General features: G+C 36.9%; 1 protein-coding gene across 1 annotated transcript in view; it reads left to right on the forward strand.

Annotated features, from left to right (window-relative positions):
* Positions 1-18,540, forward strand: part of IMPG2 (interphotoreceptor matrix proteoglycan 2) — a 69,184-nt gene that overhangs the window by 15,196 nt on the left and 35,448 nt on the right. Inside the window, exons 3-6 of the mRNA XM_059064704.2 lie at positions 1,544-1,575; positions 8,851-8,900; positions 10,006-10,088; positions 15,291-15,452. Of these exons, the coding sequence (XP_058920687.2) occupies positions 1,544-1,575; positions 8,851-8,900; positions 10,006-10,088; positions 15,291-15,452 (327 nt within the window). The remainder of the gene's footprint in view (positions 1-1,543; positions 1,576-8,850; positions 8,901-10,005; positions 10,089-15,290; positions 15,453-18,540) is intronic.

Genomic DNA, 18,540 nt, shown 5'->3' on the forward strand with positions numbered 1-18,540 from the left:
TAAGAGTCCTAACTAGACCATGAGGTAGAGAAAGGGAGCATAGGAGATATAAGTAGGAAAAAGATTAGTAGGACTCTGTGATGGATTGGATGGGAGTGGGATAGGATGAAGGAATGGCCCGGGAAGCCTCCCAGCTTCTAGCTTGGATGACTACCACTGAGAACTCAGGCAGAGAAGCAGCTTGTAGATGCTGACTGGGAGAGTGAGTTTGCTTTTTAATGTGTTGTTTTGAGCCATTTGTGAAATGTGAATTGCTTGATATTTAGGTATGAAGCCAAGAAGAATGGTCTGGTTTATAAATACAGCTCTAGGGATTACCAGCCTTGAGGTAGTAATTGAAATCGTAAGAGTGGCTGAGAACGTTACTTAAGCAATCACTGGCTGTCCAAAATCTGAAGGAAGCTTGGTTTTACCTTTTTTTTTTTTTTTTCCTTAAATTGAAATACAGTTGATTTACAATGTTGTGTTGATTTCTGCTGTACAGCAAGGTGATTCAGTTTTACATATATATACGTTCTGGGTTTTTTTAGCTTGATTTTAAATATAACAACAACTGTTTACACATAGGTGGTGAATTGATGTGGTTGACACCCTTTATCAGAACTCAGAACGCCAGCATTTATACAAATAACCACCATGCTGGCCTATAAAATTTTAAAGCTAATAGTATAACCTGATAAAATGATGATTTTGCTATATGCTTATATGTATCTTGAGAGAGATTAATTAAAGGAAATAAAATCACAGTTGAAGCTGCTGGATGGTTGAAATTAAAAAAGAAAAAAAAATAGTGGCTGAGATTATTCTAGGAGAGTCTGTATAGTAAGAGCCGTGAGTTATTTATAAATATTTGGGGAATTATTTAGAGTAATAGTCTCTCCATTTTACAGATAAGGAAATTGAGGCCCAGCACCAGAGAGATTTCGGGATTTACCTCCATAGCTAAGAAAGAGAAAATGGAATTCTTCTGATTCCAAATTAGTGTTCTTTTTATTGTATTGGTCTCAAAATAAAACCACTAATTTAGAGGAAACTTGGAGACAATTTGCTTTGGAATGCCCCAGAGGAATAATCCGACTATTTATCAGACAATTTATCTTTTTGTCTGAATTCTGGAGAATCAGATTTCATAGTTATTTTATCCACATGATTATATTGGTCTAGGATGAGAGTTTCTATCAATGTATTAGATCACAAAACAGTTTGGTTCTAAGTCTATGGAAGGTTAATGTAAAACTCTACCAATCTCTTACCTGTAGATCTTTTTGGAATGATTAGCAGGTGAAGTCTGTTAATCTGTGCCCATTAGGAGAGCACAGGGACTTTTGTGCACATACACAGACTTGAGTGTCGGGACATTCTTGCAGTCACAAAACAAACTTGGCATCATTAGTACCTTGCTTTAACTATTTCTCTAGCCATAGAGAATAATAACATAGATTCTGTGTTAGGGCATTAGTGTTCTAGATGCAATACATTTTGTTTACTGCTTATTAACTGTCATTAATTCACATGGTCATTTTTATATCTTTGTTTTCCTTAGAAACTGACATACACAAAGGAAACTGTAAGCAGGTGAGTGTCTTTTATTCCCTAAGTTCATGCTTGGCAACAGACATGTATCATACCTATTCCCAGACTCATCCCACATTTGATGATTCCTTCCTGTTTTCTTGCCAGTTCCTGCAATGACCAGGCCTGTGGGTAAGTCTCAAATGCTTTTCCTCATCTTGAGGCCACTTCCCTTCCCAGACCACCTCTGCAGCCACTGTGCTAGTTTACTGTCTGACCTCACCAGGAGGCAGACTTGGTCCTCTCTCTTGGGTGAGGAAATAGATTTTTGGAAATGGAATACCAAATGATCTACTCTTGTTGAGGCTTACAGGCTAATGATAATATTGATCTAAAATGGTACACCTTAGTGGAGGATGGTTTACTAAATGGTGGGTTGTGGTGTGGGTCACTTTATTGTGTAATGACGATTATGATGTTGAAGCATAGGAATAACACAACCTTGATGAATCCTCCAGTGGTATGAGTCTTGGCTCTGTGGGCCTTTAGGCTTAGGATTAAGGTCATTTCTGGTTCCTGAACAGTAGCAGGACAAAGCAGATCATGGAAGGTGAGTGATTTTGAGCCTACAGACACTAAAGATTTCCAATTCTATCCATACTCAAAATATCTAGATTATGCTGGCATGTAGGTGATTTTTTTTTTGAAAAACATCACTATGGCATGCAATTCAGGTCAGAGTCCAGAATTTTGCCTCACATTAGATGGAAGGACAGATTGAAAAACCAACTAGGTGAGTCAGTGTCCAGAGGTCTAGCCTGGGAAGCAGAGTACAGGCAAAAAGCATAGCTGGAGTACACCTGTTGGTTGTAGTGGGGTATATGTAAGTTTCAAATCAAACATGAGTAAACAGGAGGAAAGTGGGACTGCTTGTGGTCTCACTTCATACAGCTAACAGTACCACTGAGTCTATGCTGGGGCCTGGGATTGAGCTCCTGCTTAGCTGTGGGGCCATGTGATGTTTTAAATGTGTGTCCTTCACCTCTGAGAGCCAGAGCTCGGAGATTACTTGTGATTGCCATTGCAACACGCAATGCAGTAGACTAAATAATCTTGTGGGTCCTACCAGTGCCAGTAATCTTCATGGTTGTATGTAATAAAAATGATGGCACATCTTACATATCTTATATGGTTAAGAAGTATATAAAAACCATAATAAATATGGCTCTTAACCTGGAAGAAGCCTTGGAGTTTACCTGTGAAAATGGACATTGGAAAGGTCGTAGCTTGTGTGTTATTATAAAGTGGTGGAAGGAATGTTATCTGAAATAGGACGGAAAGTTGTAACACCATATATGGATTGGTGTCATAACACATAACACATGAGGTGAACAGAGGTAGCTGGAAGATGTTTGAGGTGTAGTTTGTGTATTCCTACATAGCTCACTTCAACTGGGTGCAGTTTTCTGCTTTCACCTACTATTTCTTGTAATGAAATTGTGTATGTGTAGAGGAGAAATTCTTATTATGCTTAGTTTTTCTGATGTGTTAATCATGTTGAAACATTCATAAATAAACATCATAGAGAACTGCTGTGTCACATATTTTTATTGATAAGGCACTGTATGTCCTAGATAAACGAGGAGACTCAAACTACTATGCACCATCCTTAGAAAATAGGGTATGAGTAAAAATAGCAATACAGATGAACAAAAATATAACTGAATTTTGAGAACTTAAAAGTTGGTATCCTTCCCATGAAACTAGAGCAGACCAGGTCGGGGTGGGATGAAAAGTTGTGGTACTTGCTGAAATGGTACTTGCTGAAATGAGGTGACCTGGAGTTAGGTAACACTGGGAGTGAAACCATGGGAGTGGTGTAGGAATTTACTAAGCCCCTCTTTCTTTAAGCTGAATATTATAGTCATCCCTTAAAACCCTTAATTTGCCCATCACTTTTCTATATTTAAATTTATTTTTATGATTTTCTTGAGATCACTCTCATTTTCTGTGTTGAGATTCTTGTACTAGTTTTCTATTTCTGCTGCAACAAATTACCACAAGCTTTGGTAGCTTAAAAATACACAAATTTATCTTACAGTTCTATAGTTCAAAAGTTTGACATGAGTCTCAAGGTGTTGGCAGGTCTGTGTTACCTTTCTGGAGGCTCTAGGGGAGAATCTGTTTCCTTGCGTTTTTTAGCTTCTAGAGGCTGCCCACACTCATTGACTTATGACCCCCTTCCATCTTCAAAGTTAGCAGTGGCTGGTCGAGACTTTCTCACATTCTATCACTCTGACACTATTCTGCCTCCTTCTTCCACATTTACATTGGGCCTACCTGGATAAACCAGGATATGCCCTCTTCCTTAAGGCCAGCTGATTAGCAACCTTAATTCCATCTGCTACCTTAATTCCCCTTTGCATGTAACCTAACTTAGTCACAGGTTCTGCAGATTAGGATGTGGACATCTTTGGGAGACCATTATTCTGCTTACCACAGTACTTGTCTGTAATTTAAATTGCTTCTTCTACATGAATTCTAACCTATCTGCTAACATATGGCTTGTACCAAATAGTCTACTGTGTACCAATTTAACCTTCCCCCTACTATCATCTGACAAGTCTATTTAAAAAAAAGCATTTTCCACCTTACTCAGTACCTCACATCCCATCTTACCCTTTAGACATCAACCTGTCATTGTTTTTCTGTCTATCTCCTGAGTCTTCAACTTCTCCTGTTACTAACTGCTCATTAGCATTTAAACATGCTCAAGTGTTCTCAGGTTACCTGTTTTTTTTTACAAAAAGCCCTCCTCTAGCACTTGTCTCCAGCCAGACATCTTGAAAACATCTCCCCTTAGCTCTAGTCATAATTTATTCAAATACATTTTTCATCCCCTTTTCTTTTTCTTCTCCTTCTGGAATCCCTATTATGCATAGATTGGCATGCTTTGTATTATCCCATAGGTCTCTTATATTGCTTTCATTTTTTTCATTTGTTTTTCTGTCTGCTGTTTTGATTGGGTAATTTCCATTATTCTATCTTCCAGATCATTTGTTCTTTCTGCATTATTCATTCTGCTATTCATTGCCTTTAGCTCAGCTTTTGTCTCAGCAAATGAATTTTCTAATTTTTCTTGGTTCCTCCTTATAGTTTCTAGTTCCTTTTTACAGTAATCTGAATTTCTGTCGATAACCTTCTTAATTCCTTCAGCATTTTCATTACCTCCTTTTTGAACTCGGTGTCTATTAGACTGAAGAGGTCTGTTTCATGTTTGTTCCTTCTGGGGTCTTCATTTTACTTATATTTCTCTCATTCTGTGAGTTTAGGAGAAACAATTATCTACTGTAGTCTTGGAGGGCTATTTATATGTGGGATCATCCCTGCATAGCTCATGTGGGTTTAATATTTTTTTGGTGTGAGGGCTGTGTTTGGTTTGAATGCTTGCCGTCTCTTTCCTCAGCATGTGCTGTCCTTTATCCCCTTGATAGAGGGTGTGCAGGTGCGTGGTCCTACGCACATGCTCTGAGGAAGGTGGGGGCAGCGGGTCTGAGCCACCTCTTGAGTCCAAGATGGCAGCGGCAGCTCACACCTGGAGCTCGTGTAGGCGGTGCCCTGCTGCAGAGAAAGAAGCTTCTATGGTAGTCCTGCCCCTCTCCTTGTGCGCTTCCCAGCAATGACACCTTGCCTCTTTTCCTAATGCCTCTGCATATAATATTTTATTTAGTTTTCATCAGCACCCTTGTGAAGTAGGTAGGGCAGGAGGTGTTCCTATTTTAGAGATTAGTTCTTGAGGCCCAGAGCAACTGAGGTATTTTCCCAAGTTATACACAAAGTTGGTGATACATCTGGGACTAGAACCCAGGATTCCTAATTCCTTGCCTTATGTTCTTTGTTGTCACATGCTCATTACACTTAACAGATTCTAGAGCAAAGCAAAGTATAGCAAATTGTAAAGGGGAGTAGTAATCTAGATATGAAAGTATTGTTGGCTTGTTTTACTGTATTTTTAAACGTATATTCCATGTGGCTATGATATCTTTTGACACAATTCCATCTGAATTCCACTGACATGATTAGGTAGTAGTTGTGAGGAATAAATTATGAGCTGGATAAACTGAGAAAATGAGACAGTAGGGGGTTGTTTGCTGCTGGTATTAAGCTAAAGGTCTTAGCTGACCAACTTCAAATTTGTGGGTTGGCCTAGAAATGAAGCATTTCTGTCTCCAAAGCCAGTACTACTCTGTGTTCTAGTTCTGTTGTGAGCCACATTTTAGGGTATCCCTGCAGGAGGCACACCTAATGAGAAAATGTGAAAGGATTCTTGTTACTGTCTTTTGAAGGAAGCGTGGGAGGATGAGGGATTAAGTGTTTGAGTGTTAGACAAACGATTTGAGTTACTGAGAGTTGCCTACTTACCATCATTAAAATAATGTTTGTTTGTTTGCTTGTTTTTGCGGTACGCGGGCCTCTCACCGTTGTGGCCTCTCCCGTTGCGGAGCACAGGCTCCGGACACGCAGGCTCAGAGGCCATGGCTCACGGGCCCAGCCGCTCCACGGCATGTGGGATCCTCCCGGACCGGGGCACGAACCTGTGTCCCCTCTATCGGCAGGCGGACTCTCAACCACTGCGCCACCAGGGAAGCCCAATAATGTTATTTAGAATTTAGTAAGTGAAATCTAGTTCTACTGAAGTGAGCAGACTTCTCCATTCTGAGTGTTTACTTAGAGAATTAGCTTAAATTTGATTTTAATTTGGGGGACAATTTGACCAACCCCAGGTGAGGTCTGGTTTCTCTGCCATGCCATCCCAACTTCCTATTCTAGTTACTGTAGTATTGTGCTTTGTTTTACTTTGACCTCTTTGCTCTTCATACTTGATTGCTCTCCAGCTGTGACTGGGTTTCCCTTCCTCTTTCTTGGTCCTTACACATTTTGACTTTTAGGTCTTTTAGTTTATGTACACCACTATCATTAAGACCAAGTAAAACCATCTTGGTTGCTCTTCTAGGGAATATGGGTCACATAAAGTCCATGTGATGTGGAATTAATATGGGTAAGAGTGAGGTTTCTGGAATCAAATGGGCCTATTTTACATCACAGCTCCTTCATTGGCTAGCAGTATGACCCTGAACAAATTCTTAATCTCTTCTATCATTAGTTTCCTCATATGCATAAATGGGGATAATAGTGTCTTCCTTTTAAGATTGGTGCCAGAATTAATTGAGTTAACCAAGATAAAGCACTTAACACAATGCTTGACACGATAAATTTAGTTGTAGTCATTCTTGCTATTATTATTGAAAAGTGAACTGGATATGGTTAGGAATTTTAGGTATGGCCTTGGGTCATAAAGTCTTTGTGTGACCTTGAGAAAATTGCTTTACCCATTTGCATCTTGATTTTTCATCTATAAGTGAAGGTATTGGGAGGGATTCTGCCTTGTGGACAGTTGATAAATCCTATTCAAGCCTGATGATGTTAATGTCTCTTCCAAATGCATCTGAATCCTAGTTTTTTAAGCTCTATCTCCTGCAACCAAGAAGCCTCTTGGTGCTTTCTCATCATCCAGGTTTTCCTCTACTCATCATTCATCAAAATGACTTATCCAGATGTCCTATTCCTTTGGGTTCTTTTGGATGACAGCTCACTTAGTAAGCAGTTTCCTGCAAGTCGATGAAAAATAATCAGTAGTGGTAGGTTTGGTGTACTGGTTTAATGTGTTATTCTTTCTAGATAGTATTTCTAAAACCAGAAGAATCCTTATGGTGAGATTTCTTTTAACCTATATTTCTCAAATTTTCTACCAAAGCCTGGGGCTTTAGGGAACATGGCCCTAGTTGACTCCCCCACTCCAATTCCAGTCATGAAATGTCCTTGAAACTATCATATTTTATTTTTATATTCATTTAAACTTTATATTCTACTCTATAGCCACACTTGTTTTAATATTAAGATGTTTTAAATTCCATATCAGTTTTTACTTAGCTCCCTGCCTGTGCTTTTACTTTCGAGTAAAAAATTGATGCTTCAAGATGTGTGCCATGTTTATCTGGTGGCTGTGAGCAACCCACCCCACCATGATCTAGTTTAGAGCAGCGGGACAATTTAAAGGGGTGGTTCTGAGGTGAAGATGGGACTCACTGAGACATTAGCAAGTCTGAGAGGGAGACATTTTGACTGTGATTAAGTCACCTTTGAAAGCTGACTTGTGGAAAGTTGAAGAGAGTTTTCAATTACTATAATTTAAATTGTATATTTTGGGGGTATATGGAAATTTGGACTTGCAAAAACCCACCTTCTTTTCTTTGGAGCAAGGGCTTTCTCAGATTATCCTCTGATCTCTTCTGATCTTTGCTTGCAGTTGCAGGGCAACATGGTAAAAAGATAGTCAGGGACCTGAAACCTGAGAGCAATGTGGCCTATAGCAAATCATTTCTCTAAGCTTGACTTGTTTTATATTAAAAAGTTTTATGACTCTGTGATCTCTCAAATGAGATGAGATTTGGGCTTATATGTTCGCCTTAGCAGCCAGCGCTTTCGTGTCTGTACTACTTGTTGAGTTTGTAATCATGTATTTGTTATCTGTTTTCTATTAGATGGTAACCTTCATAGACCATGGGTGTTTTGTTCACAACTGTATGTCAAGTGCCTTCTACACTACACTGGTTGGCCAGTAGTATTTATTTATTTATTCCCAAAATATCTATTCAGTGCCTACTAAATGGTAGGTTCTTTTTTAGGGTGGAGATACAGCATGAATATGGCAGTTAAGGTCCCTAATCTCATGGAGTTTAGATTCTTGAGGCAGTCTTATTCAATAGAAATTTCTGTGATGATGGACATGTTCTGGGCTGTCCAATAAAGTAGCCATTAGCCACATGTGACTGTTGAACACTTGAAATGTGGCTAGTGTGGATAAATTCTGAATTTTAAACTTTAATTTTAAATTAATTTAAGTTGCCACATATGTCCACTGGCTACCATATTAGACAATGCCATTCTAGAGGATTAGGGCGTGGACAGAGATCAAAAAGTAGATAAATAAATGAGCAGAATAATTTCCCATAGTGATAAGAACTGGGAAGAAACGAAACAGTGTTATGAAATAGTAAGTAAGGGAGTACTTTATATAAGGTGATTCTAGTTGAGTAGCATCAAAAAATGTAAAATAAATCAATTGTAAAGACTTTTCTTTTTTTTTTAATTTGCTACTCAGTACTTTGGTTTGGGAATCATTGTTTGGAGATCTGGTGAATCCTTTTTGGAAAGAAAACCCCAAAATAACCCCTCACATTTCTATCATTTAATAACTCCAAACAATTTTTTTCCTAGCCCTGAATTGTCATCTCCAGTTCCTGTTGGTGATACCTCAACATTGGGAGGTATGCTTTTGTGCCTTTATTCACTTTTCTTCTAAAATTTATTATTTAATTGAAAGGAAGCAAATTTTTCACCTCACATTTAAAAAATACCATGTGTTTCTCTCTATGTGTTGTTCAAGAGTCTCAAGAAAAATTAATTCTTTTTTCACTTATTTTATGACATTATGATGTGGGTACTTAAGAATCTTTAATTATTAAGTATAATACAAAAGCAGAAAACTACTTAAAACAAATGTACAACCTAAACAATTGTTTTATGGCAAACACCCTGTGATCACTGCTTATGTCAAAAGGTAGGACCTTTCTAGCTCCACCATTTGTCATTTGTCTTGTAGAGTTTTCCAGAGTAAGAATTTTTTCAGATTCCATTGTGGTATACTTTAGCATTTACTTTGACCTCTATATTTCCTATAAATTAGTAGTTGCTTTCTTTATTTTTAATTTTTTTTTAAAAAAGCTGTTCTTTGTTGGAAATTTCAAACATATACAACAATGAGGCCCAGCTTCAGTAATTATAATTTATGGGAGGGGGGTGAGTTGAATTGGGAGATTGGGATTGACATATATACACTACCATGTATAAAATAGATAACTAATGAGAACCTGCTGTATAGCACAGGGAACTCAATGCCCTGTGGTGACCTAAATGGGAAGGAAATCCAAAAAAGAGGGGATATATGTATACATGTAGCTGATTCACTTCTCTGTACATCAGAAACTAACACAACATTGTAAAGCAACTATACCCCAATTAAAAAAAGATTATAACTTATGGCCACTTCCAACCTTCACCCACTTCCCCTGTCTGAGAGTGTTAGTTTTATTAGATAGCTCCTTAAGGATAGGGACTTTGTATCCCTGGAGACTTACATAGAGCCTGACATATAGTATGTATCAATAATTGCTTGTTGAATGAGTCATATTTATTTCTTGTGCTGAGAGACCCTGGATAAATGTGTCTTGAGGTTAGAATGCACAGAATTTCTGGGATGAAAAAGTAAATGACTTTTAGAAATGCCTTGGAAATCAGTTTCTTGTTTCCTGATAAGAATTCTGATTTAGTCATGGACTGAATTCATGCACATGTCTTTGTTTTTCTACTTAGGTGCCAGTCTCAGTGTTCCATATCCAGGGGTGACCTTCTATGAAGGTATCTCAGAGAGCAGCTTGGAGAGGCCAGAAGAGAGTGTGAGTGATATTCTGTTTTGTTATTTAGTTTCTAACATGGAGAATAGGGATTAAGAGAGATTTATAGTCCATTGCCAGACTACACAAAACTTCAGGTGGTTCCCTTTATGGAAATGTAGATTCTAAAACCAGTACAAAAAATCTGTGATTTCTTAGAGAGCCAAGTAAATCTGCTTTTGGCGAGGAATGGCTTCAAATTGTAAATGAAATGACTAGGGGCCTGGGGAGCTGTCATCATGGTAAACCCACTGTCTTTTGTGGGCTGTGTACATAATTTACTGTGAGGGTTTTTGCTTATGTTCTTCTGTCTCTTAATAAATCAGGACTTAGTCTTCTTCAGAGGGAAAGTATATAGATTTTATGTAGCTTAAAGAAATACCATGCTTTTTAAATGCATCATTATTAGTAGTAATCTGTCCACTAAACAACATTAAGTTGACTTTCTATCACATTCAAAATTTTTTAAAAAGTATACACTTCCAGGAAGATAGAAACATTTTCTTAGGAATTTTGTTAAATATGCATAAATCCTAGATTACTTAATATAAGCAAACTCTGATTGAACTTACTCACTAGAAAGGTACAATATTGTTACGTTACACCTTCTCTTACCAGCTTGGACATTTTAACTTCTGAGAAGTCAGGTTAAGTCACCCCACTCTGCCCCACCACTTTCCCTGTCACTGAACTAGGCTGGTGGTAGTTTGGGATCCTTGAATCAATATATTTACCCTTAGTACAACTGTGTCCAAGTTAGATGGTACTAGAAAATATTGGCATTTGATAAATATTTGAATAAAAAGTGATACTGTAGTTCTGAACTTGAGGTAGAATAGTTATGATTTAGGTCTGGAAACATTTACAGAATGAGATAGAATTCACTATAATAGAAATGAAGACGTTGTGTATAATCAATTGGAGCATTCTAAACCAGAGAGGGTGATTTGAAGGTGATTTGTAGAATCAGTAGGAAAACAAAATAGTACAGGGATACATGACAGGAATTAGATCGCCTGTACCTCTAGTTCAAAGTGAAGCCTAATGTACAGTTTTACAGTTCAGTTTTTTCCCAATACATTTTCCAGATACCATTTTAGAAATTATATACTTTATTTCTATTTTGTTAGTATTTACCCTGTGTGTTATTATGTGTATTTAATCTAGCAAAATTTAAGTTTTTCAGAATCTTTATCCTTATCCTGAGTAATACAGGAACATTAGAACTTAGAATGATTCAGATAATCACCCTACTATTTTATATGCTATTTTTCAGTATTTTTGTTCTTTCCCTTTTAGTTCTCTCTCTTTTTAATCCCACAAATTAATTTTATACAGTTAAAGTTTGTTTTACATTTACCCAGATGTTTACCACTTTATTTTCTTACAACTCTTTTTTGCATTTTAGACCTCTCTTCTGAACTAATTTTCCTTCTGAAATATATGCTTCTGGTATTACTTTAGTGAGAATATCTCACTGGTTCAAACTCAGATTTTGGTCACCTGAAAATTTCTTTATTATCCTCTTATTCTAGAAAGATACTTAAAATCTGTATTAAATTCTAGATTGAGTTTTTTATTTTCAAGGTTTTATTTCACTATCTTCTAACTTTTATTGTTGCTACTAAGAGCTCAACTAACAATTTAGTTCTTATTCCCTTGTGGGTAATCTTACTATTTTTTTTGTCCTACTTTTAAGATATTGCTCTCTCTCTGTCTATCTATATCTAATGATGAGAGATAATGACTGAGAATTTCTCAAAATTTATAATAGTTATAAAGCTTCATGTTAAGGAAGTACAACAAATCCAAAGCAAAATAAACATAATCACACTCTTATCCCCATTGTTGTGAAACTGCAGAATCCCATATACTATATAGTATACTACTGTAAGTATACTGTAGTATAGTATAGTACTACAGGCATATCTCAGAGATACTGTGCGTTCAGTTCCAGATGACCATAATAAAGTGAATATTGCAATAAAGCAAGTCACATGAACTTTTTGGTTTCCTAGTGCATATAAAAGTTATGTTTAAACTCTACTATAGTCTGTTGAGTGTACAATAGCGTTATGTCTAAAAAAAACAATGTATATACCTTAATTAAAAAATACTTTATTGCTCAAAACTGCTAACCATCGTCTGAGCCTTGAGGAAGTCTAGTAGTAACATCAAAGATCACTGATCACAGATTGCTATAACAAATATAATAATAATAAAAACATTTGAGATGTTGTGAGAATTATCAAAATGTGACACAGGGACGTGAAGTGAGCAAATTCTTTTGGAAAAAAGGCACTGATGGTCTTGCTTGACTCAGGATTGCCACAAACTTTCAATTTCTAAAAAATGCAGTATCTGCAAAGTACAATGAAGGGAAGCTCAATAAAATGAGGTATGCTTGTGTATATAGTATCCCCAATATTATATCATTTAGTATTATATAGTATTCCAAATACTGTATCATATACTACTCTAACCATAACTATGATATAATAGTATATAATACAGTATTGAGGATACTGCAGTTTCACAAAAATGTGTATAGAAGAAATTTTCAGCTGTTACCTCATATGATTAGATATATGTCTGACCTCCTCATTTTATACCTTCTGTCGTTTAACCACTGTTTCATAACTTTCTTTGTCTCTCTGTGTTGCATTCAGAAATGTCTTCCAGTTCACTTATTCTTCTTTCAACTTAGTCTAATTTGTTGTTCAAACTGTCTATTGAGTTTTTAAAATCCTTGCTTTATGTAGGAGTCTTTGATCTGACTTTTCAACGCGTATGGACCTGCTATTTATATTGTATCCCTTTGTGGTATTTAAAAATAAAGCCTAGGTCAAAAGGGATCACTAGATATACTATGTACACATAGATTACTGAATCACCTCTCTGGACTTTTCTAACCTATCTTTTTTGATCCCTTGGGGCTTGCTTTATTTTCTTAAAAACCAGCTATGCATTAAAAACATTAAAAATATTTTTTTAGCATTTTAGGCATTCTGTAGCAGTAAGGTTACTAAGGATATTTCTTTTATAGTAATAATGGAAGTTTCTGTTCAAATTTAGTGAGATAAAATTTAATATGGAAGAAGACAAAGTCTTGTACAAAATTCCTTACGACTAAAGGTTTTTGTTAGTTTCAACATGACTCAGCAGTATGATGGGGAAAAAAGCTGAGTACTGAGGGGAAAAAAACTAGTAAAAGCAAGTGTACTTTCAGTCTGCATTAATACAAATTAGAATCTACTATAAGGAAGGTGATAGTTGTACCATATTTTAATTGTACCATATTTTAATTGATCAGACCTCACTTATGTGTTCCACACTCTAAGGAAGACATTAAGAGCTTGAAAAGTCTCTAGAGGAAAGGAACTAGTGAAAAATCAGGGAAGATGACAGCTGCCTATACTTATTTGAAGGGCTGTCTGGGGACTACACTTTTTATATACATTCCAGGTTGCAGAACTGAGATCAGTGGGAATTTACAGGGAAATATATTTGGTGGTTTTTTTTTTTTTTTTTTTTTCAGTACGCTGGCCTGTCACTGTTGTGGCCTCTCCCGTTGCGGAGCACAGGCTCCGGACGCGCCGGCTCAGCAGCCATGGCTCACAGGCCTAGCTGCTCTGTGGCATGTGGGATCTTCCCAGACCGGGGCACGAACCCACGTCCCCTGCATTGGCAGGCAGACTCTCAACCACTGCGCCACCAGGGAAGCCCCCCTATATTTGGGTTTTATTAAGAACTTTACAACCACGAGAGAGCTTTTTTGGAAAAGTAATGGCCTGCCTTTGAAAGTCTTTCCAAGACTTTCTCATCAGAGCCATTTAAACTGAGGATGAAAGGATATTTTGGGTGGATACTGTAGAGAGAATTCAGGCATCAGAAAGGATGGTGAAATTTTCGAGTTTCTTTCCAGTTGTGAAATTTTGAAGGTCTGTGTTTATATGATCCATCAGGGAAGAAAGATGATACAGCGGAAAAAGCCCAGCATTCTTTTCCTGACTCTGCCATTGGCTTGCTGTTAACCCTTAGGCTAGCCATTCTTCCATCTCAATCCCTGTTTTTCTTGTATATTAAAATGGAGGGACTTGGATTAGATGAGCACAAGTGTATCTTGCATGCAACAGTTATTACTGTTGAGTTCTAGTAGTGATAGTCTATTTTCCTCATTCCTTCTACATTTGTTAATTGGGATTCTTCGGTAAGGAACTATTGCCACTTCTCTCTGGTTTATTTATTAAATTATTTATTTATATCGGTACAGACTCATGGATATTTCTTTTATTCATTGTATTATAATCTACTATTTATTTTGTTGCTCAAATTGTTCCAGCTTTGGCTTGTGGAAGACCTGGATTTAGATGTTACAGAGTACAAAAAGTTTGTTGGTGTGGTTTCAGATTCCACGTAGAAGCTAACCTTTAAAAAACATCCACTTATTGAGATTGGCACAGTATCAGAAAAGATTATCCATGATTATCTGAAAAGGCTATTAATGTATTCCTTCCTTACCCAATACATGTCTGTGTGGCTGGATTTTCTTCAGGTACTTCAACTAAAACAACATATTGAATGCAGAAGCAGATATGAGAATCTAGCCATCTTCTATTAAGCCAGACTTTAAAGAATTTGTAAAAATATAAACATTACTCTTCTCACTAATTTTTTTATTTTGCAAAACATATGTTATTCATTTTTACACGTAATAAGTTTCTTATTTTGAAATGAATTAATATATATTTAAAATTTCTCTTTTAATTTTTTGTTTGGTATGTATCTATAGATATAACCCACAAAACCCAAACTTCTTTGGGTTCCACAATGGATTTTAAGAGTTTAAAGTGGTCCTAACACCAAAAAGTTTGAGAACCACCCTTCTAGACTATTTTTAGATGATAATTTCAACTCTTTTTCTTCTTTAAAATTTTTTTCCTTTTATTTATATACTAACAAAATTTTCTATCCTTCCCTGAACCAGTCATTGTGTATTCAAAGGAATGTACAAATACACAGTAATTTTAATATTAGCCTATGTCTTAAAGTCCACCAGTTAGTTTCAAAGTCAAATATTATATAAACAGTTGTCATCAGAAGTTGCCTTTGGCACAGTATCTGGCATATCATGGGTGATCAATAAATATTTGTTGACTGAATGAGTGAACATTGACATTTATTGTTCTTTCTCTTAAAATCCAGATTAGCAATGAAATTGAGAATGTGATAGAAGAATCCACAAAACCAGCAGTGGAACAGGTTGCAGAATTCAGTATCCACCTTTTGGGGGAACAATACAATGAAAAACTACAGGATCCCTCCAGCTTTCACCACCAGCGCCTTGTAGAAGAGTTTATTTCAGAGGTGGGTGATTTTTTTGTATGTTTTTACTCTTTTTTTTCTTTTTATATACAAGATAGTTTCCTGAGGTTGTAAATTTCCCATATTAACAACACTGGTTAAAGGTAAATTTCAGATTTAAGCTTTCCATCTTTTGATTCAGGGAGTGGTGATTTAGCCATTTCTTTAGAAATCTCTGTGAAAAGTTCACTGAAAGATGAACTATTTCATTGAAACAAAATTTTGTATGCATTTGCCATCTGCTAACAAATAAATGCTATTTCCAACTTTGGCTGCACAGCCAAGGAAGAATGTGTTCTATGGCATGGGTTTAACTTGACAATATTTGGAGAAATGAGTATCTGTAACTATATCTGTATCTATAACTGTATCTGTAACTGTATTTAGTGTGTTGTTATTCTTGAGGGAACATTAAATTTAATTTTTAAAATTTTATATATTTTTTTTAAGTTGAAAAATTTTGAACAGTTAATAGTAGGTAATGTGAGTCACCAAGTTCAAAGGACAAAAGGACATCCAGTGAAAAGTAAATTTTCCTGTTATCTCTGTTCCTTGGTTGGAAGTATTTTTAAAAAGGGGTTTCTTTAAAGAATTGTGCATTAGACCATCCCACAACTTTACTTTCTGGAAGAATTCTATATAGGGACTTGAACTCAAGATTCTTTCAGTCAAAAATGACCCATTCTTGGCCCCCTTCTTGTGTGCCTTTGCTCTTGTATAGACTGTAAGGCACTAAGTGCCCATCTCCTCTCTCTGTCCAGTGAGAGGGCACATCATTCCTTCCTGTTTATTTCTTTTCCATCGCTCTTGATGGAGTTCTCTTTGGCTAAGTTTTTCAATTCCATTACCTTGGACTAATTTCCTTCTCTTTACACTGTTTAGACGAGAAACAAAAATGTGCATCTTTCAGCCAAGCAGCATTATTGCAGCCATCAGACACAGAGAATGTAGGCCAGACGATTAATTTCCTAGCTGTGTGGCCAAGTTGTGAGGCTGTATGGTGTGTGGAAGAAATGTCAGCCAGGCCAGTGGCCACCTGGTATCAGATAGTGTCTTGGATCAGCTGTTTGGTTCTCTCTGCCCTTGGATTAAGGAACCTTTAATAAGCCTCAGTGTTTGGGTAAAATGTGCTGAATGACTGCATATTTAGAGAAAGTCTAATAAACACTCTGAAAAAACATTTCCAGCGGGGACTTTATGAGGTATGGGTAGCTATTGGCTTGAGGTGATTTGAGGGTGATGAAGGATCCGTTCCTTCTCTGACCTTTTTCTATATCCCTGTCCTTTTACCTGGAATAAAATGTCTATGAATAGCCACTTCTTTGTGTGGAACTGCAGAGTCAGGGTCATGTCTCTGAAAGGTCCTGTCTCCATGTTTACTGCAAACTGAAGGAGGCCCTCAAGCTCTCTCCCTTCAGGACACAGTCACAGGAATTTTTCCTTCAGTATTATTTCTTAGGTAATATTGCAAGACACAGGGAAAAAGAAAGCCTGCTTGGGAGGATTGAGGTTCGGGAACTATTAATTTTTTTTTTTTTTTTTTTTATGAGGAGAAGAGTAAGATAAACTTGAGACATCACCAAGAATGACATCAGAGAGGGAAAGGTCATTGTGATAGGCTTGGGAGTGTGGATACCTGGCAACACACACGGAATCAACACAGTGTCCTCTCATAGTGCTTTGTGTTCTGCAGCCTGCTGTATGTCGGTTTGCTAACAACAGCCGTGTGGGTAATCATCTCCATTTTATAGATGAAACCCAGGAGGGCAAGTAACTTATTCATGGCCATTTCAGCTTCTAGGAGTAGAAGGGAAAATCAGGTCTCCTTCCTTTGAAAGTGTTCCTTCCCTTATATCAATACAGAGTCCTCTTCATTTTAATTCAGGTGAGAAGTTGTGGTGAGCTTCACAGTTTTCCCAATGCTGGTCCCAATTTTAAAACCATATTTATCAGGGGAAAGAGGATGAGGCATGTAATTCAGTAGAAAGATTGGGGATTGAACAAATTTGGATTCAGTCCCTTACCAAATGCATGACCTGGGCAAATTAGTTGACATCACAGAGTCTCAGTTTTCTCAACCATATAATGGGAAAGATATGTATCTCTTGGTATTGTTGAGAGGATTAGAAGTAATATTATATCAAAGCACCAGGTACATAGCAGTCACTCAGTAAATTGTACCTGTTACTAATCTTGATGTTAATAAAGTGGAATGACTTTATTACAACTGGGTACCTGTACATAGCTAACTGGGTATGATGAATTAGAATACATATATGTGTTTGAATCAAGAGATGGCAAAGCCCCAGATGAGTTGGGTTTAGTATTAATAATAACATTCACTTGTACAGGATTTTGCAATTAATCGAGTACTTTCAGCTACATTCATTTTAATCTTACAAAAACTAATGTGGTTGGTGGGCAGGGCAGCATTAATCATATAAAAGAAGACTTGTACCTGGCCACTCTGCCAGTAAAAACAGCTGGGACTAACCTTCAGTCTTTGGATTCCTAGTCCTGCAGATTCTATCCCCAGCCCCATCCTCCAAGAATTAATAGTATTTCTCAATTTTCTTTCAGAGAATGAAACAAGGCAATTATTATAGCTAAAATGTTTCACATGTTTGGATTCTTTATCTGCAAGGCATAAATATCTTCGGTGAACCAAGATTTTTAAAAAATCTCATTCTCCTGATTATATGTGGACTTGGTTTTAAAAGCAGATGCCCAGAGATGTCCCCGAAGTCCACTAACAACTTCTCTTGTTCTAGTGTTGGCCCCCTAGTAACTCATCTGGTGAGATTGTCACCTTCTGAAATGTTGTGGATAAAATGTTCGATTTTGTTAAATATGTATTTATGCATAGCTGATTTTTTTTAGGTATTTGGTCCAATCTAGCATTTCCCCCTGCTCTAGTCACTAAGCTTATATTGATTTATGTGGCTTGATTTTAAGAACTCAGTGATAAAACTGGTTCCTGCAGTTGTGATGCTCATAAATTGATCTTTTGACCAGTCACTGCTTTATAACCTCCTTCATGACAAGCAGTCAACAAGGCCTAAGCCCAGGTCTGCAGATTTCTTTCTTATGT

This window comes from Kogia breviceps, chromosome 5, assembly GCF_026419965.1.
Source record: "Kogia breviceps isolate mKogBre1 chromosome 5, mKogBre1 haplotype 1, whole genome shotgun sequence".
Taxonomy (NCBI): Eukaryota; Metazoa; Chordata; class Mammalia; order Artiodactyla; family Physeteridae; genus Kogia; species Kogia breviceps.